Source organism: Phaseolus vulgaris, chromosome 11 (assembly GCF_000499845.2).
Source record: "Phaseolus vulgaris cultivar G19833 chromosome 11, P. vulgaris v2.0, whole genome shotgun sequence".
NCBI lineage: Eukaryota > Viridiplantae > Streptophyta > Magnoliopsida > Fabales > Fabaceae > Phaseolus > Phaseolus vulgaris.
In genome coordinates this window covers 10,142,964-10,167,297 of record NC_023749.2, presented here as the reverse complement: position 1 = coordinate 10,167,297, position 24,334 = coordinate 10,142,964, and the positions used below count along the sequence as shown (strand labels likewise).

Sequence of the window (24,334 nt, the reverse complement as noted above, 5' to 3'; positions counted from 1 at the left end):
CCTCAAACACTGCATTGGCATTGTAAGTGTTTAATTTTTCATGCTGCTCTGTGTTATTGTTGTTCAACTCGTCATTATATGTTTTCTTTTTTCTGATTGAGTGTGGTTGAATGCAGGAAGGAATATTTTGAGATTACATGGGCAAGTTTGAGGTCAAGGGTTGAGCCTTCTTTTGCAGAGAGATCGGTGATCAATCATCAAGATTACCTTACCCATGGCAATATCATTACGTCCAGTGCCGTCGATATTACAGAGACTGAAGTAATCACAGAAGATGGCCATAAAATTGGCTTTGACTATCTTGTTATTGCCACTGGCCATGCAGATGAAGTCCCCAAAAATAGGACGGAAAGACTTAATCAGTTCAAAGAAGGTGAGTTTGAACTTTGAACATAACCTATCTATGATGATCAGTTCAAAATACCTACAAGGGTAACACAAATATTATGAATTTACTTTCAAACTTTCGTAGAACTAGTTGATCCTACAGTTGTAATAAAAATCAGATTTTAGTGTTGCTGATATTAGGAATAATCTGATAGGAGTGTAGGTTATTGCTATTGGCTGCATACGAAGCATTATATGCTCATTAAGAAAAAAAACCAAAGGATCATGGAGCTCTAGAACAACCATGGAAGAAATAGTAGAAGTACAGAGCACATAATAACAGATTAAATTTTGACTATGTTGTTAGTTATTATCTCTATCGAAGGAGTTCTTTTAAGCTATCAGGGATTATTATTCTATTATTGCTTTTGAATCATGCGTTCATATTGCTCATTTAACCATAATTTTCTTGTGAATTTATTCTTTTTCGTTCGAATAGGTTCAGTTAATAGTGTAATGAATTGTTGTAGTCAGTATTTGAGTAATGAAGTTCATTTTCTTTGGCAGACAATGAAAGGATAAAATCTGCTCGTTCCATTTTGATTGTTGGAGGAGGTCCTACTGGCGTGGAACTTGCTGCAGAGATAGCTGGTTGATTTTCCAAATAAGAAGGTTACAATAGTGCACAAAGGACCTAGGCTACTGGATTTCGTAGGGACAAAGCTGCTGACAAGACTCTAAAATGGTTGAATCAAAGAATGTAGAGGTGAAACTAGAGCAAACCAATTGACGTGAACGAATTAGCATGTGAACACAAGACATATCGAACTTCAAATGGAGAGACCGTTGAGGCAGATTGTTATTTCCAATGTTTAGGGAAACCACTTGCATCAGCATGGCTTGAAGAAACTATGTTGAAGTATGACTTGGATGATGAAGGAAGGATTAAGGTAGATGAAAAGTTGAGAGTCACTGGTAGGAGAAACATTTTTGCAATTGGAGACATTACAGATGTTCCGGTAAGCACTTGCCATTAGTAACTTTCATTCAGCTAAAAATGGACATATGTTGACACACTGTTCATCAAAAACATTTTTACTTACAGTTCCAACTACTTTTCTTAATAAAATATTATGTTACAATAAAATAATAATTTATATAGTTGTAGGGTGAATATAGAAAGAAAGAAAAGGTGTTAATGAATCATGTCCTTTCACCATAATTTTGTATGTATTTCACCTTGCTTTATAACAAAATATGTTACCAAGTCTTTAGCTGCTCACATGATTTTCTGACTTTTTCCTGAGCTAGACAAAAAGCTCATGTTCTGTTTCCTGGGTTTTGGCTAATCTAGTTTATTCTTACTAGTAATGAAAATAACTAAGCAAAATGAAGAGAACTGTCCTAAAACCTTGAATTCAAGGCCTAAAGTTACTGATATCAAGTTTTAAATGGGGACTTATATGCATCATTTCCTATAGTTTTATGTGATTGCATAACTTAGGCTCTTTGTATGCATCATACCTGATTTTGTCCAATGCAAATCGGTTAAATGCTATAAACCTGTGGCGTTTTAATCTCTTCACAAGCCACCTGAAGGAAGTTTCTAATGGAAATGTATACAACAGGAAATCAAGCAAGGGTTTGCAGCACAACAGCATGCAGAAGTGGTTGTGAAGAACTTGAAGGTGATGATAGATGGAGGAAGAGATTGCAGTCAATGTAGGATGGAAAATTACAAGCCACAGATGCCAATGGCAATTGTTTCACTTGGGAGGAGAGATGCTGTGGCACAATTACCATTATTGACAGTCATTGGAAGAGTTCCTGGATTCATCAAGTCTGGAGATTTGTTTGTTGGTCGAACAAGGAGACAAATGGGACTGGATCCTCGTATCAAGCATGATTGAGTCCATACAATGCATTATTGTACACAAATTGCAAAATCAATTCTTGTTTCATACTTTGCATGTCATCTTGATGTATAAAATAACTATAAATAAAACCTAGTGGCAGTTCATGTTGAAAAAGCATAGTGTTTATCTTTACGTAAAATTAATTTAAAATGCATATTTTTAATTAAAAACTATTATGTTACTTTTACTTAAAAAGAAAATATTGACGAGTCCAATTTCTTTTTACTTAAAAAAAGATTTTTATAAAAACTGCATCTGGCATTATAGTGTTGAACAATGGCGAAAAGTAAAAAAGATTTAAGGAAATGCATGATTATTATGATATAATTTTTTAATTTAAAATATATAAAAAAGTATTGTAGTTTTAGTTACTTGTTTTTTTAAATATATAGATAAAAATTAAACCATTAAAACTTCATGGCCAAAATGCAAATTCAATTTTTTTTTTTTAGCTAAAATCCAACCACTAAAATTAGCAGACTAAAATTTTCTACACTAAATTAAAATACCAAAAATTAATTAAGTCTTTAATTTGTTACAAAAATTTTATGAAGTTTTAATGGTTTAATTTTTATCTATATATTTAAAAAAACAAGTAACTAAAACTACAATACTTTTTTTATATATTTTAAATTAAAAAATTATATCATAATAATCATGCATTTCCTTAAATCTTTCTTTACTTTTCGCCATTGTTCAACACTATAATGCCAGATGCAGTTTTTATAAAAATCTTTTTTTAAGTAAAAAGAAATTGGACTCGTCAATATTTTCTTTTTAAGTAAAAGTAACATAATAGTTTTTAATTAAAAATATGCATTTTAAATTAATTTTACGTAAAGATAAACACTATGCTTTTTCAACATGAACTGCCACTAGGTTTTATTTTATAGTTATTTTATACATCAAGATGACATGCAAAGTATGAAACAAGAATTGATTTTGCAATTTGTGTACAATAATGCATTGTATGGACTCAATCATGCTTGATACGAGGATCCAGTCCCATTTGTCTCCTTGTTCGACCAACAAACAAATCTCCAGACTTGATGAATCCAGGAACTCTTCCAATGACTGTCAATAATGGTAATTGTGCCACAGCATCTCTCCTCCCAAGTGAAACAATTGCCATTGGCATCTGTGGCTTGTAATTTTCCATCCTACATTGACTGCAATCTCTTCCTCCATCTATCATCACCTTCAAGTTCTTCACAACCACTTCTGCATGCTGTTGTGCTGCAAACCCTTGCTTGATTTCCTGTTGTATACATTTCCATTAGAAACTTCCTTCAGGTGGCTTGTGAAGAGATTAAAACGCCACAGGTTTATAGCATTTAACCGATTTGCATTGGACAAAATCAGGTATGATGCATACAAAGAGCCTAAGTTATGCAATCACATAAAACTATAGGAAATGATGCATATAAGTCCCCATTTAAAACTTGATATCAGTAACTTTAGGCCTTGAATTCAAGGTTTTAGGACAGTTCTCTTCATTTTGCTTAGTTATTTTCATTACTAGTAAGAATAAACTAGATTAGCCAAAACCCAGGAAACAGAACATGAGCTTTTTGTCTAGCTCAGGAAAAAGTCAGAAAATCATGTGAGCAGCTAAAGACTTGGTAACATATTTTGTTATAAAGCAAGGTGAAATACATACAAAATTATGGTGAAAGGACATGATTCATTAACACCTTTTCTTTCTTTCTATATTCACCCTACAACTATATAAATTATTATTTTATTGTAACATAATATTTTATTAAGAAAAGTAGTTGGAACTGTAAGTAAAAATGTTTTTGATGAACAGTGTGTCAACATATGTCCATTTTTAGCTGAATGAAAGTTACTAATGGCAAGTGCTTACCGGAACATCTGTAATGTCTCCAATTGCAAAAATGTTTCTCCTACCAGTGACTCTCAACTTTTCATCTACCTTAATCCTTCCTTCATCATCCAAGTCATACTTCAACATAGTTTCTTCAAGCCATGCTGATGCAAGTGGTTTCCCTAAACATTGGAAATAACAATCTGCCTCAACGGTCTCTCCATTTGAAGTTCGATATGTCTTGTGTTCACATGCTAATTCGTTCACGTCAATTGTTTGCTCTAGTTTCACCTCTACATTCTTTGATTCCAACCATTTTAGAGTCTTGTCAGCAGCTTTTGTCCCTACGAAATCCAGTAGCCTAGGTCCTTTGTGCACTATTGTAACCTTCTTATTTGGAAAATCAACAGCTATCTCTGCAGCAAGTTCCACGCCAGTAGGACCTCCTCCAACAATCAAAATGGAACGAGCAGATTTTATCCTTTCATTGTCTGCCAAAGAAAATGAACTTCATTACTCAAATACTGACTACAACAATTCATTACACTATTAACTGAACCTATTCGAACGAAAAAGAATAAATTCACAAGAAAATTATGGTTAAATGAGCAATATGAACGCATGATTCAAAAGCAATAATAGAATATAATCCCTGATAGCTTAAAAGAACTCCTTCGATAGAGATAATAACTAACAACATAGTCAAAATTTAATCTGTTATTATGTGCTCTGTACTTCTACTATTTCTTCCATGGTTGTTCTAGAGCTCCATGATCCTTTGGTTTTTTTTCTTAATGAGCATATAATGCTTCGTATGCAGCCAATAGCAATAACCTACACTCCTATCAGATTATTCCTAATATCAGCAACACTAAAATCTGATTTTTATTACAACTGTAGGATCAACTAGTTCTACGAAAGTTTGAAAGTAAATTCATAATATTTGTGTTACCCTTGTAGGTATTTTGAACTGATCATCATAGATAGGTTATGTTCAAAGTTCAAACTCACCTTCTTTGAACTGATTAAGTCTTTCCGTCCTATTTTTGGGGACTTCATCTGCATGGCCAGTGGCAATAACAAGATAGTCAAAGCCAATTTTATGGCCATCTTCTGTGATTACTTCAGTCTCTGTAATATCGACGGCACTGGACGTAATGATATTGCCATGGGTAAGGTAATCTTGATGATTGATCACCGATCTCTCTGCAAAAGAAGGCTCAACCCTTGACCTCAAACTTGCCCATGTAATCTCAAAATATTCCTTCCTGCATTCAACCACACTCAATCAGAAAAAAGAAAACATATAATGACGAGTTGAACAACAATAACACAGAGCAGCATGAAAAATTAAACACTTACAATGCCAATGCAGTGTTTGAGGGAAAATGACAAACACATTCAAAAACACAATTCTCAATAACAAAATTGAAACTTGAAAATTTGGGAAGTTTCAAAATGCGATAAAAAATTCAAAAGTTGACATGGGTGTCTCGATGATCTAAATTCGAATTAAAAAAATTAGCTTGAAGAATTAAACATAATAGTAGAAGAGGAAAATAAACTGTAGCAGAAAATGCTTTAATTACGAATCAATGAGGGTAACGTGGGTAGTGAATTGGAGAGATTTAGCGACGAGAGAACCCGCAACACCTCCTCCTATGATCACCACTCTCTTCTTCCCAACATGATTTTCCATTTCAATTCTTTGTTTCTGTTCTTCGCATGTCACATTGTATGTTTCATGGTACTGTTTGTTTTTAAAACCAAATAATAAATAAACAGGTAACTAAGTAAATAAATAGTATCTAACATATTTGGCATGGCAGTTCCGGAGATGCAAGTTTTGGGAAAAAAAAGCAAGATTGAGTTAAATTTTCCTTTTTTTATGCTTCTATTTAAATTATAATTTTAGGACGCTTTGAGTTGTTTAGAATAACTTTATCATTTTAAGGTATTTTTAGTTTACTTTTATATTTTTCGTATTTATGATTATAAAATTAATGCTATGTTTTGTTTTTAAGAGTATAAACAATTTGATAAAATAGACGTAAATAATGTTGTTTAATTATTATTGATTTAATTTTTAATCATTTACTTCTGGAGGTGAGAGTAGTTAATTGCTCATTATTAAACATGATTGATATATTTAAAATAAACTATTGGTAAATTTACTAATATGCATGGGCTAAATAACAGGAAAAAAAGAAACAAAAGTCAAATGAGGTTAATGATAAATGACTTAGATGATCAACACAATAAATTTAAATAATCTTAGTTTTTTACTTAGCCATGTTAAATATTGTCTTCTAAATGAAAAAAAAAAAAAAAATCTTCAAAAATCTTTTAAGATGATGTAAGTGGTTTAGATACTTATCTCTAGATGACAATAACAAGATAAACACTATAAGAAATTTGTTATTTATATATCGATTATTACATACGGATTCAAATCCTTATATAAAGTGAGCATTACATACGGATTTGAATCCGTATGTAAAGTGAGCATTACATACAGATTTGGATTCGTATGTAAAGTGAGCATTACATACAAATTTTTACATACGGATTTGGATCCATATGTAAAGTAACTTAGATAGTTAAAGAGACCTTAATTATTTCATTATGTTTCGAAGGATCATATTTTTGTCAACAACAATGTCAATTTATTGGTGATATCTTGATAAAAATAACATTTACTACCTTGTTTACATTGGCATGTAGGACAATAAACTAGTTATTCAAGTTATAGGATGTTGTAGCTTTGTTTACTATAAAAGTTGAGGAAATGATAATTACCTAAGAAAACAAGGAAGTTATCAGGATAAAAAGGTTAATGAAAGAACGATAAAAAGGTTAATGAAAGAACTCATACGATGTGTATTATCACAATTAGAGTACTTTGGACATTGAAAGGAATATTGTCTTTCATTTAATGAAAAAAAGTAGACATGCAACATCACTTTTGAAATTGCCTCCAAAAGGAAGGGAGGGGGAGGTTGAATGGAGTATAAAATCAAAATGTGAATTTAAAGACAATATAAAAGTAGCGTCTAACAAACAAGGAGAAGAGAAAAGTAGACACATATTTATACTAGTTCATCCTACCACTTAGGCTACATTCAATCCACTTAAGAAAACTACTTGATGAAAACCATCCAGCCTCGAAACTTTTGGCTAAGAAGATAGACGAAGATCGAGATTTATTGAAGATATTGTAAAGTCTTTTTCTTCTTCTTAGCCTTGTAAAAATTGTATACAGTAGTGAGGAAGTTTTGGGCCTTGCATTTTGGGCCAAAGTAGAGAAGGATGCAAATATGAAAGAAAGTAGAGTGTAAAATAGTAAAATAGGGGTACAAATAGAAATGTAGGACGGGAAGGCATGAGGTAGGCAAGGAAGGCATGATGTTCCACATTTCTTCTTCTCAATGGAGAGAATTTGCAACAATAAGGTGGTGACACTTGTCACACTCATTTGAGAGGTTTTGATAAACTTTTTCCTATAATAGGAGTCTCTTGTACATGATTTTTAACTTTGATTTGAGTAATGAAATGTTGTCCAATTGAGACACTTTTACTTGTTCAAAGTTCTCTCTAGAGTTGTCTTCTTGCTAGACAAATTTCTAGAGTCCTTCTAGTAGTGTTGGTCTAACCTCACTCTAGAAACTAAGTTTTGGCCTAACCTCACTTAGATTCACAATAATAATTTTCATCTCTTCGAAATTTCTACAATTCTTCATGCTTCCGCAGTAGTCCTCATCATCCATAGAAGAAGATATTCAAATCAAAACAATGAAGAAGATCTACAAATGAAGATGCAAGCTAGGATTGCAGCACTACTTAAGAGCTTTCACTAACTAAAAAACTTGGCTACAACGAATATACATAATTATCCAGGTACAACAAGTTCTAACACTTCTACAGGAACAAGTATTTTGACCTCTTAAGGTACAACGAGTTTTAACACCTCTTTAGGAATAAGTATTTTGACCTTTCCAAGTACAACGAGTTTTAAAATCTTTCTAGGAGAAAGTATTCTAACCTCTCCAAGTATAAAAAGTTTTAAAACCTCTCAAAAAATGAGTATTCTGACATCTCCACATACAACAAGTATTTTGACCTCTCTAAGTACAACAAGAATGTTGACCTCTCTAAGTATAGCAAGTATTATATCCTCTTCAAGTACACTAGTTTTAATATTCTCTTGAGACTAAAACCTCTCAAGACATGAGAAAAATACTCTCTAAGCGATAACAATAAAATCTCACGGGGTATATTTCACAAAGTAAAGAATTTACAATGGTTAACTCACAACTCAATAGATTATACATTTTATTTAACTCATACACTAACTTAAATGCACTTTAACTTCCACTTTAACTCACTGCATTATACAGGACAATCTCACCCAAGAGAGGATTGGTACAGTTGAAGCCACTAGTGGCTTGTACCCTGTAACTACCTTGCCTTGCCTCCTTTTATTAATTGTAATATCACGGACAAAACACTATGACATTATAGACTAGGGCACCCTTCACATGAAATATTACATGTCTTACGCAAACAATACCCTTTTATTACTATTGATACTCATCATGTATGTGACACTTGTAGTCGTGCAAAACAGAGAAAACTTCCTTTCATTTTAAGTACTACTGCTACCTCTGCTATTTTTGATCTTGTACACTTTGATATTTGGGGACCCTGTTCCATAACTTCTATGCAAGGTTTTCGTTATTTCTTAACTATTGTTGATGATTACTCGCGCTATACTTGGGTTATTTTGCTGCATAATAAATCTGAAGTGTGTCCGCACATCATTAACTTCAATGTTTTTGTTCAAAATCATTTCAAAACTAATATCAAAACAATTCGTACTGACAATGGTGTTGAGTTTGCTATGTCAAATTTTTATGCTTCAAAGGGAATTATACATCAAACATCTTGTGTTGAAACACCACAACAAAATGATATTGTGGAACGTAAATATCAACACATACTAAATGTAACTAGGGCCTTACTTTTTCAAGCAAATCTTCCTCCTATTTTTTGGGAATTTGTTGTAAATCAAATTGTTTTCTTAATAAATTTTATTCCTACTCCATTACTTAATAACATCACTCCTTATGAACAATTGTTTGGAAAACCGTATGACATTTCCTTTTTAAAAGTGTTTGGTTGCATATGTTATGCTAGTACCATTACTGCACATAGGAAGAAGTTAGATGATAGATCTATCAAATGTATTTTTCTTGGTTTCCCGCAAAATACAAAAGGTTATATTGTTTTAAATTTAAAGTTTCATCGCATAGAGATATCAAGACATGTAATCTTTCATGAAACCCACTTTCCATATAAACTGGATAGTGGTTTGCCTAGGGACCCCAACACTTTATCTCTCCCTATTTCTAACGCATATAATTATGCTCTTGATTTTTTTTCTGATACTGCACCTCCTGCTGAGCCGTGTGCCTCTACTCTTGCACCCAATATTGCCCCTCCACCAACCTCATTATCCTCTGATCTTCCAACAAATAATGTTTATGCTCTTGCATCCAACATTGCACCTCCACCAGCATTATCACCTCATGCACCTCCAGGAAGCACCTCACCCCAATTTCCAAGAAGATCATCTCGTCCTCATCAACAACCTGCCTATCTTGCCGATTTCCACACAACAATCAACACTGTAAGTAGTAGATATCCTATTCATAATTACTTGTCTTACAATTCCTTATCTTCTAATTTTAGAAATATTATTTCCTCTATCAATTCGCATCCTGAACCTCACACCTATACTAAAGCCTCCAAACATGCTTCTTGGCAATCTGCCATGCAAGCTGAGCCTCAAGCTCTTGCTGCTAACAATACTTGGCAACTTACCCCTCTCCCTCCAGGAAAGAAAACTATTGGTTGTAAATGGGTATATAAAGTCAAATATCATTCTGATGGCACTGTTGAGCGCCACAAAGCAAGAGTTGTTGCCAAAGGGTTCACCCAACTTGAAGGACTTGATTTCTTAGACACTTTTGCACCGATTGCTAAACTCACTACCCTTCGCCTTCTCCTTGTTGTTGCCACTACCAAAAATTGGGTTTTAAAACAACTTGATGTCAATAATGTCTTTCTTCACGGTGATCTCCATGAAGAGGCATACATGAACCCCCCACTTGGCCTCTCTCTTCCTTCTCCCCAGCATGTCTGCAAGCTTCAACGGTCTTTGTATAACCTTCGTCAAGCTGGTCATCAATGGTACGTAAAACTTTCTACTTTTCTTTTATCAAATAATTACTCTGTCTTTGTTGTTGACCACTCTTTTTTTCTTAAATATAATAATGATAAACTCATTGTTATTCTTGTTTATGTTGATGACTTGGTCTTAACTGGTGATGACACGGAGGAAATCAATACAATTATTGCATCCCTTCACCATCACTTCAAGATAAAAAAATTAGGTAATCTCACTTACTTTTTGGGACTGGAAATTGCTCGCAACAGTACTGGTCTTCATTTAAGTCAGCGCAAATATACTTTTGATCTCCTTCAAGACACTGGCATGCTTGACTCTGCACCTGTGGCCACTCCTATGACTCACACCTCCCGTCTCTCTCCCGACCAAGGCTCACCTCTCGATGTTGATGTCACTTCCCAATACAGAAGACTCCTTGGACGTCTAATTTACTTAACCAACACGCGACCAGACATCGCCTTCGCTGTCCACAATTTAAGCCAATTCATATCTGCACCCACAACTCATCATCAACAAGTTGTCTCACGTCTTTTGTGTTACCTCAAGGGCACCTCTGGTGAAGGACTATATTTTTCTCACACTAGTTCAATTCACCTCTGTGGTTTTAGTGACTCTGACTAGGCAACATGTTCTACCACACGCAAATCTGTCACTGGATATTCCATCTACTTAGGAGACTCCCTAATATCATGGAAATCAAAGAAGCAACCAACTATCTCCTGCAGCTCCTCTGAAGCCAAGTATAGAGCCCTAGCCACCACCACATGTGAGCTACAATGGTTGTCTGGATTTATATCTTCCTCTCTCCCAGCCTGCAACCCTGTTCTATGACAACAAATGTGCCCTTCAAATAGCTTCCAATCAAGTTTTTCATGAACGAACCAAGCACATCGAATTGATTGTCACCTAGTTCGTGAAAAACTTAACTCTCGTCTCCTCAAACTGCTACCCATTACTTCTGCAATGCAAGTTGCTGACATATTCACAAGCCCCTTGCTTCCGCACAGTTCTCTACTCTCAAATCCAAGATGAGCCTGACAAATATCTACTCCCCAGCTTGAGGGGGGTGTTAACATATTTAATTTTTTATTTTAAATTATTGGGCTTTGTTTGTTTGACCCAACTTTCCTTTTCTGTTTCAGCTAGGTCTTAATCTTTTTCTTATATATACACCATGTATTTTATTCTCTAATACAAGTGAATAAAAGTTTCTTTTATATTTAGTTTTCTCTACAGTTAGGGTTCATCAAAACCTCCTTTTCTCCATTACGATTGCGTGCGATTACATACGCTACATTAAAGCACCACATCAGGCAAGGAATCATCTTCATTTACTGTAATAACAATAAATGTGAAATATTGTGTTTTGTATAAAAATGGTTTTCTTGAATTGTTGTATTTTTGTTATTGTGTTGTTCTTCGATTTCTAGCTCTTTATATAGATTTAGAAATGATGATCGTTGAAACTTGTAACATGTACTTTATAATTTTGGTATTAGACACTCCAAAAGAAAACTTTTGCTTTTTAAAGATTTCTTGTGTGCCTTGACCGTTTATATGTTAACGTTGGACTTTAAAAACTTTTTATACTTGTATATATTTGAATGTTAAAGCTTGAATCTTCTATATTTGAAGTTTGCACAAATTCGAATTGTAGCACCTTCGTTTTTCCATTAAATGCTATATAAGAAAACTTATTTGATATTATCTATGCGTCTTCAGTGCTAACAATATCTTTGTTAACAAATTGATTGTGATTGACAATAGTAATCATCATTAAAACAATTGGGTCAAATCATAATTATATACATTTAAAATTTAGAATCTTAATTTGAAGACAATATATACCTAAAAACCTAACATAAATTCAAAAACTTTATGTATGTATAACATTGAAGATATTAGAATTTATCTTAAATCAAATTTGAAAAAACATAATTTCAAAATTAAATCGAATTTGTCTCTTTGTTTTTAAAAAACTTTCTCATTTAACATCACATTTTCGAAAACTTTCCAAACTGACACAACTTTTAAATGTTGAAGTATTCAATATTTAAAATAGTTTACATTATAAGATATATTTCATTCAAATATCATCAAGAATGCTAATATACTAAGTTTTTAAAGTCTTTATTTTCTAACACATTATAAAAACTTTTCAGAAAGAGTTCATCAAAGTTGTTGAAACAATTATTTGCTTAAAATAGTTAATAGTTAATTATACTTATTGTGGGTTTCACATAGAAGATTAAGGAACAATACAAAATTATATTTAAATCAAGAAGATTAAATTTATAAGTTTCTTGATGCGTTTGACCGTCTATCGTGAAAATGATGTCAAGACTGTCTAACACGAAGACGAAGACTAGACGTACGTCTAACACATTTAACATTTAGAGATTATCTAGCTAGCAATCCACTGAGATCATCTAGCAAGTCTAATATAAAAAGAGTGAGATCGACTGTCATGTTTTACATAGTTAGACTATCTAATAAGTTAAATATTCACTACAAGAAAATCATTAAATAGAAACTAATTTTAGAGACCCAAAAATAATAAGTGGATATATTGACTAAATTAGAGACTATTTTAGAAACTAAAAAAAATATATTTCTAAATTAGTTTTTATTATTGTTAAATAGTTTATAAATTTGTATCTAATTACCGACCAAGGTTTTTGCTACCAAATTTAGAATCTAAATAATTGGTAGTTAAAACCTTGGTAGTTAATTAGATATCATAAACTATTTAACAATAATATAAACTAATTTAGAAACTAAATTTTTTTTAGTCTCTACATGGTCTCTAATTTAATTAATATAACAACTAAGTATTTTTTATCTTTAAGATTGAGTTCTATTTGATGATTTTCTTGTAGTATTTATCATGTGTTAAGCTTTAATACCTACACATCAATTAATTTTGTCATAGATTTAACATATTTTATAGTGTTTTTTTATTATCAAAACTCACAGACTCTATTGTCATGAAACCAATGTCTAGTAAAGACTAGACTCTCTAATGTCTTAACAACTTTGTTTGAGAGATACTAAATGAAAGAATTATAAATACATAAAATATTCGCACCAAACAAGACCTACCGAATGTTATAACAAAATCAACCACCATTAATCATTTACATGTTAATCCTAGTATTGTGCTTCGAAAAAAGACAAACAACAAGATAAAAAAGTAAAAAAATATATGATTTAAAGATAAAATATTCACACCAAACAAGACGTACCGGATGTTATAACAAAATGAATCACCATTATTCATTTACATGTTAATCCTACTATCGTGCATCGAAAAAGATAAACAATAAGGAAAAAAAATAGAAAAAAATATATGATTTGAAGGTTACATTTTATCAATCAAAATTTTCAACTCTAAGAGAAGAAATCTCATGTTGGAGGATTTCACCTTATTGCTTTCTTTTGTTACTATAAAAGGGGCACAATAGTCCTTGACAATGCATCTCCATCAACCTTATTTTCTTTTTCTATATGTATTAGAAATTGATAGCAAAATCAAAAGAGAAAAAGTAATTTATTTTCAAGATTCTCTTAATATAGTTATATTCTCCTATTTACAAAAATAATAATAATGCTATTATTATTTTTATTGAATTTTGGAGAAGTGCTGTAATTTCTTTCACCTAATTAAATTCCTTTTTTCCCTTTTTTTTCATTCTTCATTCCCTATTTTAGCTGAATTAATTTTCTGTTAATGTGGCTTCTGAAGGCAAACAAAGCCAACTAGACATACAATACAACAAATATTAAGAAACCTTTTATAGGTGGATGGTAGAGTGGTTCCATGGTAGCATTAATTATATGAAACCTTTCAGTATCAAGAAATTCAGCATTCATTATAAAGTGTAACTGTTCATTTAGAAAACGAAGTAACCATTATGGTGCTCTGAGTTTACTTGAATGCATTAACAGCTATGGACAAAATTGGTTTTGCTCAATCTAGTCTTACAACCAGTTCTTAACAAAACCTAATTTAAAATGAAGCCAAAGAGCATCAACAGAAAAATAATATATAAAATGTGCATCTTAAAATGACAGCTATGACACGTGAAAGAAATGTGGGAAGAAATGTGTGAAGCTGAAGTCAAAATAAAAAAATACAACTCTCAATATAATTATTTTAATATTTTTTATATTATTTAACTCTAAACTTACCTTTTATTATTATTTATTTCTAAACCTATTACCTCAAGAATTATATAAACTGAGTTATCAAAGTAAGCTATAATAGTTTGTTTAGAGGATAAAAACTTACCTCAGTCTCAGACATATATTACATTATTCTTTTACTATATTATTTACATATCTCAGAATCAGAGTCAGTAATATACTAAATGTGTTTTTTATTGAAAAATATTTAATTCGATATATACTATTGGTGAATATATATATATAGAGAGAGAGTGTGAGTGTGTGTGAATGTATGAAATAGTTTGATCAAGAGCATAAATGCAAACATGTGGTGCATGTGATAGATTGTCTTGTGTATAGTTTTTCAACTTATACTTTCATATTATTCTTGCCCTCTCACGTGCTTTTTATTTATTTATTTATTTTGGCTTGTCTACAGAAAACTGTATCCATCAATTTGTTGAACAGTTGCTATAGATGATGAGATCAATAATAGCACCAAACAACGCCTCCTAAATTAATCATAACAAAAACCACCCATCTTTGCTTTCTCTTCACTTACCTTAAGGATGTGAAACTAGACATTTTGATAGTTAAATCTGGTATTTAAATGGATTTATTTTTTTGTTAAGTATGTTTTTCGGTCTTATAACATAAAATTATTTTTTCCTAATTCAAACTTTAAATCTTTTTGATATTTGTAATAAGAAAATTATTGAAATATACTATTTTTCATATTTTTTTTATGTGAGAAACGAATTTTCAACATAGACGGTAAGATTAACGTCAATGATAAGTTAACATGAAATATTTTAACATTCTAATCTATTTTGAAACTTTGTTTTCCACGTAAAAGAAACAGGTAATAATTCATTTCAATAATTTTCTCACTACAAATATTCATAAGGTCTAAAATATGAACTAAAAACAAAAATCAATTTCGCAGGAAAATAGAGAAAAATATATTTAACCCGTTAACCTTTTTAACGAGATGGTTTTGTTAAAAACTAGTTTTAAGACTAATAATTATAATTTTTAATCGGTTTTAATTGATTCAAAATTAATTGTAAAGTTTTAGTTCTAGTTATAAATTGGTTATAGAAATAGATTTCTTGACTAGTGTAATATATTAATTTGGTAAAAAGTAAAGTAACTTTTTTTCTTACCAATTTTAATTGATATTCATCACAATTAATTTGTTGATATTCATCACAATTAATTTGTTGTAGTTATATGATTTGTTTTGTGACAAATTTGAGTAAATAAAGTTACAATAACTATGACGTTATACTTGTAATTAGAAATAGTTTTTTTAATTAAATATAATTCTTAATCTAATAATAAATATTTAATTCAATAATTAGTATCATAATCAAGGTGATAAATTTGATTACCAATGAAAAAAATTTGTATAGAAGATTGTTGTCTTTTTGGATTAGAAGTATACTTAATCCAAAAGAATTATCTTACACTCATCTTTAACTTTGTATGATTTTGAATAAGACTAATTTTGTGACATGGATCTTAAGACATTAGTTAATAACATTTGTTTTTGTGTGAGGGCTGACACAATAGTATTCATTGATTGAATAATTAGTCTTCCATCCTTCGGTGGAATGCTCCTTCCTTTGTTATTTTTTCCTAGTTCTTGAGTTTCGAATTTTTGTCGGAAGTATACTTGCAAAAGATTTTTTTAATGCTTAAATGAGTACTTAATATGTAGATGCAATAAATATAATAATAATGATGTACCTCGCTTTGGTTGTTGTGCCTATTTATATAACCTTGATGGTCCCTTTTAATGTTGGATCGAGATTAACACATATATCATGATTAAGAATATGTTATCTAGTTTTTTTTACGATTTAATTTGTGTTAATATTTTATTATCTTGATGCATTTTATACATGATGGTCGGTAGCAGGTACTGAAATATCCTGAAAATCCGTTTAGATCCTACCCATACAAAATTTTTTTAAGTTTATTAATGACTAATATTTATTAAAATATTAATTTATTATCTTTATAGAAACTCTCTTCCATCTATCAAATCTCCATAAATCATGGTTTTAACTCCGTTTGTTTCTAATAACGGATTTGTATAAGCAAAGAAAACAAGAAAACAAAGAATAAAAAATTAATTAAAACAAAAATGAGGTAAAAAAATTTGGTATTTTTTCTTCACAACTATAAAATATTTGAGAAAACAAATTAGTTATAATATATATATATTTTATTATTACGTGAATACATCGATTATCAATACACATTTCATTATATTTATATGTTTATAATTATTATATTAAATATATCTTATATTTTTGTATTATTAATTTTTTAATATTTATTTATATTATAATAAAATAAATATAACTAATTATATAAAATAATAACTATTATTATTAAATAATAATAAATATTAATAATTTTTTATAAAATAATAATAATAATATAATTAAAAGAATTGTAAATAATAAAAAATAATGATAAAAACAAATAAAATTAAATAATTAAAATAAAATTAAAATTATTAACTAATTATAAATATTAATTTTTTATTTACTTAGAATTAATTTATAACAATATAAATAAAGTAGTTATTATATCACTACTAAGAAATCATTAAATAAAAACTAATTTTAGAGATAAAAAATAATAATTTAATTGTTATATTGATTAAATTATATACTATTTTAGAGACTAAATTTTTGTTTGTATTTAAATTGATTTTTATTTTATTTTTAAATAGTTTCTAAATTAGTATTTAACTATAAGGGTTTAACTATTAACTTTAAAATGTAAACAATTGATAGCTAGTTTTTTTATTTATTTAAAGTAATTTTTATTTTATTTATAAATAATTTATAAATTGATCTCTAACTACTAAGAGTTTAACTATTAGGAGCTAAAAATTTTAGTAAGTAATTAGATACTAATTTATAAACTATTTATTAATAATAGAAACTGTTTTAGATACTACTAATTTTTCTAGTGTTTAAAATAGTATATAATTTAATCAATATAACAATTAAATTATTTTTTATCTTTAAAATTAATTTTTATTTAATAATTTATTGTAATATAATTAAAATTTATTATATATATTTCAAACAACTTTCTCTTATTTTTTACTCTATTTATCCTTATTCAAATAAAGAATTTTATTATTATATAATGTAAAACTTCTCATTTAAGCGTTAGAAACCCAAGAATAGTCATTCTCAAGAAGAAAAAGAGGACATTTCTTTTCTTCACGTGAACAAATCCATATTTTAACCTAAAAGTTAAAGAGAAAAAAACCAGACATGATATTCTTAAATCATTAAAAAGTATGAGCACTGTTTCATTCTAAAAACTATATTATACTTTATCCTCATGCATCAAATTCTAGTTTGTTTATGTTTTTTGATAAATATAGTAAAATGGAGGAAGAACACTAGTGAATATATAGAATGGTCCCTACAGAGTAGCAGTAAGTTTGATGAGTATGCAACGCAAGATAATGGGAGAGAGAGGACCCCTCAGCCTATTATTTCTCAGGGGTGAGTGGTTTCTTTGTGGTTTGATATGATGATAATGATAATGTGCATGGCATGTGGCTGTGGAGAGAATAATCCACTCATGGATGGAAGCAGCAGATGCACATGGCGAAACTGGGCACAGTGGGACAAGGCACTGAAACCATGGCACTCTTACTCATATCACCTCTGTTTCTTTCTCTTTGACCCTATTGCACACTCTTCTTATGCCACCATCATACTCTAATCATTCTTTAATTTCATTGTCAACTCGTTGCTTTCTGTGCAAATGCTGGGTCCAACTTCATCCTCCCTTGTTAATTCCATTCTCTGCATTGTCTCTATCCTCACAAATCACTCTCTGCATAAAAGACTTAACTTGCTCAACATTTTTTTCCCTCCTTGGATAATGGAATACTTTTTATTTTTTGTTGATTAAGAATGAATTTGAGATGTGAAAAAAATAATAATAAGGTTGTTTAGATTAAGTTAAATAAGTTAAAAAAGTATAGGAACAAATTTATGATGTAATGAGTATGATTAAGCTATTATTTTTAAATTGATAAAAATATAAAATTATAAATATATTCTTTTATTTAAAAATTATGAAAAAATAATTTAATTTTTTCATTTGTGAATTATAATTATTTTTAATTAAAATATTGTGATATTATGTGAGAATTGTAAAAATTACGAATTACGAAATTGTCAGAACATATCTATGATGGTAAGAAAAAATATTTAATATTTTATATAAATAAAAATCTGAAATACATGAATATTTTAAAATATTTAAAATAAAAAATAAATACAAATTGTAAAATATTTAATGTTCTATTTAATAAAATTTTGAAATATATAAAAATTTAAACTATTCAAAATCCTAAATAAATAAAAATTCTAAATTATTTAACTAATGTCCTATTTAAATAAAAATACAAAATATATAAAATTTCTAAAATTTTAAAATTCTAAATAAATACAAATTCTAAACTATTTAATGTTTATTTAAATAAAAATCTAAAATATATAAAATTCTTAAAATATTCAAAATCAAAAATAAATATAAATTTTAAATATTTAATGTCCTATTTAAATAAAAATATCAAATATATAAAATGTCTAAAATATTTAAAATCTTAAATTAGTTAAACATCAATTATGCTCTTCCAAATCCCGATCGATTATTAAAGGAAAAATGACATAACATCGACTTTGACAAACACATATATTTTCAACTCAAAACCAAGGCAAATCGATTATGGCAAACGTGCAGTGTTTATTTTCTCCTTTGTGCATAAATGCTTATATGAAAGAAGTCACAATTTGTAACGTAAATAAGAAGGATAACAAAGTAAAATAACAAATTCTAGTTGAATTTTCTTTCTAATCTTCGTAATTCACCACATAAAATATTTGCATGGTTACTTACCTTTTCGCGCTCGTCATTTCGTTTAAATGAGTGGATACAAATACATGCATTCTTTACCGATCTGTCTGGATGAATAATAATCACTCACAGATCTGTCTGGATGAATAATAATCACTCAGATTCAAACGTACTATACAGTAAAATTATTAAATAAAATCAAATTTAGGGACAAAAAATAATTAATCACTATATTGAATAAATTAGACATTATTTTAGAGACTAATAAAATTAGTAATTGGTAACTAAAACTTTGATAGTTAATTACATACCAATTTAGAAATTAGTTTATAAATTTTATTAATAATAGAAAACTACTTTAAATATCAATAATATTTTTACTCTATAAAATATTATTTAATTTAGTCAATATAATGACTAATTATTTTTTGTCTCTAAACTTGATTTCTATTTAATGATTTGTTTTTAGAAAAATTTTATATTTCTCAATCAATGAATATATTATAAAGAGTTAGAGTTAAATCAATGGTAAAAATTTACGTGAAAATACATTTTAATTAAAAAGTATAATATATTGTAAAATGAAAATATCACTTATTTTAAGATAAACTAAAAAAAAGGTAAAAAATGTAAGTATTTTGGAATGGGCATAGTATTTTATTAAGATATATAGTGGGTTTAGGTGTCCTAAATCTTTGATGTTAATCCTTTTATTAGAGGAACCCTAAATAGTAGTAGTATGATCTTAGTTAACAATAGTATTGGGATTAGGTTTTTTAACGTTTTGATAAAGTTTAAGTAGATTTTATATAAAATTAGTATGTGTGAAGAATTTTACCATATGTTCATATAATTGTAAATATTATTATTGTTGTTATCCAATTAAATTTATATATTATAAAGGTTATGTAAGTTTTCTCTATAATATTATTGATAAAATTAAAACACTAATAATAAAAATACATAAAGCAAAGAAATTGATATAAAGAAAAGAATGTACAAATATATATAGTGAAATAAAAAGTTATAGTTTATATCTATATTATACGTTTGAAGGACATAAGAATGTTATGGTAAACCTAAAAAAATAAGAAATATATAAATAATGAATAAAATTAAGGAAATTTTTGTTTTCAAGAATGAAGTGTATTTAATGTGTTTTATATATGTATTTATTTGTTTGTGTTTTTTATAAGCCTCAATGATGTTGGTTCTTTTTTATAACTCAATTTATAATTTTGTATATTAATTATTTTGCATTAAAATAGTTATTATTAATATGATTGAGAGAATCTATCACTAACATTGTGCTCGAATCTATTGATTTATTGAGAAAAAAAAAGTGAAGAGAGGTGAGCTACTATTCATGTTCTGATATGTGGATTTAGTGAAAATTGTGGGGAAGAAATAGGAAGGGGAGGGGAAGAGGTGGTCTTAAGCCGAGGCAAGGAAAAAGATCAATTTGTGGTGGATATGAGTCTTTAATCCCTTTGTCCATATATGTTGAGATTGACGTCATAATTAACGTGTATGGAAGTATAGACATGGGAAAAGTTCATGTTTAACATGGATAAATTGTTTAGGTTTTAGGATTGAAGGTTTAAGAAAGATAAATGATTTGTAAATAGTGTTATAAAAATAAAACAATGGTTAAAGGCTTCTAATCATTTATGTCCAAAGACATAATTGGTTTAAAGGCCATTGAAGATGATTGTTGTTATACACACATGGTGGGGTCAAATGGAAAAGGTAAATGAGTTGGGAAAAAAATAATATTTTTTTTACCCTGCATCATATTTGATAATTTGGATTTGCATTTTTATAAAGGGATCTCAAAATCTTTTGTTCAAGTTCCTTTAACAAAAATTATGGTTACCGATTATGGTTGCATTCGGCGTTTAAAAAACTTGATGACTCTTTACGATAAGTGTACTGAATAAGAAGTAATAATTTGTTTCTAAGAACGGATATCAAATTCACAAGGAACAGTTATTTACAATTCTAATAGTAACATTTACTAAGTATATGAGTATGTATAATAATTTGATTTGAAAGATCTTGATATAAGTTTGTGTGAAAATTAAATGAAAACAAAATAAATGAATAAAATAATTCAATTAAGAAAATTGGGAATGAGGTTAATCCTTCTCACTCCTCGCATATTTATAAAAACTTATTATCATTACAAACAAATGTTATAAAACAATTAACATTTCAATCAGTTTCAACAACCTTTTGCCTTCTGTTATTTCCTTCAATTAGTTTCTACAACTGGTATCAAGAGCGAGTCGGTTATCATGAACTCCACCCAATTATCAGTTTGTAGATGGAAAAAATTACAATCGGTAGTGTGTGTAAATGAGAGAGTTTTGTTTGATTATCATGAGTTATGGGATGCCATTGAGCGTGGAGTGTCTGCATTAGCTGATAATGCAACTGTGGCGCAACGAGTAGTGTATCGTGACCAGAAGAAAAAGGACAAGAAAGCTTTGTATCTCATCCACCAAGGGATGAATGACGAGACGTTTGAGCAAATAGAAGGAGCAACAACTGTAAGTGAGGCTTGAATCATTTTGTTAACCAATTATAAAGGTGATGACAAGATCAAGAGGGTGCGTCTTCAAACCCTAAGACGCCAATATGAACTGCTGCAGATGGAAACCACATAGACTATTAATGTCTATATAAATAAAGTTCTTGCCTTGAGAGATCTTTAACTCCCAGATTTAAACATGTTGCCGCAATTGAAGAGGCCAATGAAATTTCAACAATGACAGTAAGGTTATTGTTCGGTTCCCTACGAGCGCATGAGCAACATATGAATGAAAATAAGATTGAAAAACCAATTGAACATGCTTTACAAGCACAAGCCTCAATTGGTAGCTCCTATCATAAACACGATAGTTCACAAGGAAAAGAACGGGGACGTGGTGGTAACTATTCCAGCAAAGGTCGTGGTGGCCAGAATCATGGAGGCGCTGAGCAAAACAACACTGGTTCCAATCACAATCCAAGTTCAAATAACTCTTGGCGCAGAGAACGTGGTCGCGGAGGACGATGAGACATTTATAATAAATCAAATGTGGAGTGTTATAACTGCCATAAACGCGACCATTATGCAAATGAGTGCAGATCAAAAGGTGATAATCATTGATGTGATTCCAATAGCCACATAGAACAAGATTCTTGACACTTTGAGGAATCACCTTGAGCTGGAAAATGTAGAGGCACTTTCTTAGAAGTTGGATCATAGTTCTAAGATCAAGAACTCACCAAAACAAGTACCAAATCCCAAACTCATTTGGATGAACCAAATATTGTCAAATTGAATCAACAAAGGAGAAGGAAAAGAACAAACCGAACAGAATTGAACTTCAAAACAAAAGAACCGAACAGAATTTAAAAACTAAACAGAAAATAGGTGCTGGAAAATTAAAGGAACCGAAACAAAAACAACTCAAAACTCAAGGCAATAAGAACAAATTGAAGAAGAAGAAAGGAAGGAGAAGAGAATGCTCATGAAGATGGAGGAATGGTTGGATGATCACGCCACTAGAAGAATGGATGCTCCTAGATGAGTGTGGAAGCCGCCACTTGAGGAAACCATGGTCCTTCAAGATAAGACTAGAGAAGAAGCTCAAAGCTCTCCAAATGCTCACTCCAATTTTGAGTATAGTTTCTTTAGATAAAATTCAAATCTGAATTTTACAAAGGAAGCACCTCTATTTATAGCCTAAGGTGCTGAAAAATAGGTGGGAAATTTCAAATAAACTCATTTGAAATTCCCACAAAAAACAAGTCACATGGGAGGTGTGACCTTTTTCTACTATGACACCTCCCAAAAACTACACCTACACCTATCTACTAATACACCCCCCTAAAGGTCCTATTTAAAACCTAAAAGATGCTATAACAAAAGAGGTTTCTAAGGTTTCCCTCTAAGCACCTTCAACTAAAGACACTACAAAAAGAGAAAATAAATGTCCTCTTGCTCCCAAGGCTTTGAACATGCTTCTTGTAATCCTTTGAGGTGGACTTTGACCTCCATGGGCATCCTCCATTTGTGCCTCCACCTCTTCTTGAGCTTGATGAGTGGCCTCCATGTTCTCTTGGGCTTGATCTCCATCAATCATGCTGCCAATTGTGCTCAAGAAGATAGTAATCACGAACAAGATGAAGATGATCATGCATTACTAATGGCAACCACATCAAATGAAACTCCAAACAATCAGACTTGGTATTTGGATATAGGTTGCATCATATGTGTGGTTAGAAGGAGTTGTTTGCAGATTTGGATGACTCATTTAGCACAAAAGTGAAATTCGGTGATGGCAGGTTCGTTCCGGTGATTGGAAAAGGGCGAATTCTTATCATATTGAAGAATGGTGATCACAGGTACATCTATGATGTTTTCTATGTACCTGATATGAAAAGTAATCTGTTGAGTATGGGACAGCTGGCCGAAAAGGGTTACGTGATGCACATAGTTGAAAATCAATTCTCAATTTTTGATAAAAAAAAGGTAGTTTGATTCCTAAAACCTTTTTATCAAAAAACCGCATGTTTCCAGTAGATTTTCATATGGGTGAGTTCAAGTGCTTGAATGCAATAGTGAATAATGAATCGTGGTTGTGGCATTTACGCTTTGGGCACTTAAATTTTCAGAGTTTGGAAAATCTCTCCAAACGAAATTTAGTGAATGGTTTACCCCATATTCATCACCCTGATCAATTGTGTGAGGCTAGCATTTTTGGAAAGAGTCACAAGATACCATTTGTTAAGGAGCCTTGGCGTGCGAAATTTCCTTTGCAACTTGTTCATACAGATGTTTGTGGCCAGATGAACATATCATCAATTGGAGGTAATAAGTATTTTTTAACCTTTATTGATGATTTTTCAAGGAAAACATGGATTTATCTATTGAAAAGCAAGGATGAG

General features: G+C 30.2%; 1 protein-coding gene and 1 pseudogene across 1 annotated transcript; one reads left to right on the top strand and one right to left on the bottom strand.

Annotated features, from left to right (window-relative positions):
- The first annotated feature begins 96 nt into the window (after positions 1 to 96).
- On the top strand, positions 97 to 2,290 carry LOC137833983 (uncharacterized; annotated as a pseudogene).
- A 788-nt stretch (positions 2,291 to 3,078) lies between these two features.
- On the bottom strand, positions 3,079 to 5,818 carry LOC137824151 (uncharacterized). The gene is made up of 4 exons (XM_068629621.1): positions 5,661 to 5,818; positions 5,083 to 5,339; positions 4,111 to 4,562; positions 3,079 to 3,501 (listed from the first exon to the last, which is right to left on the bottom strand). Exons 1-4 carry the CDS (start codon positions 5,768 to 5,770, stop codon positions 3,220 to 3,222), a joined length of 1,101 nt encoding a protein of 366 aa, XP_068485722.1. The 5' UTR covers positions 5,771 to 5,818; the 3' UTR covers positions 3,079 to 3,219.
- Positions 5,819 to 24,334: the final 18,516 nt, after the last annotated feature.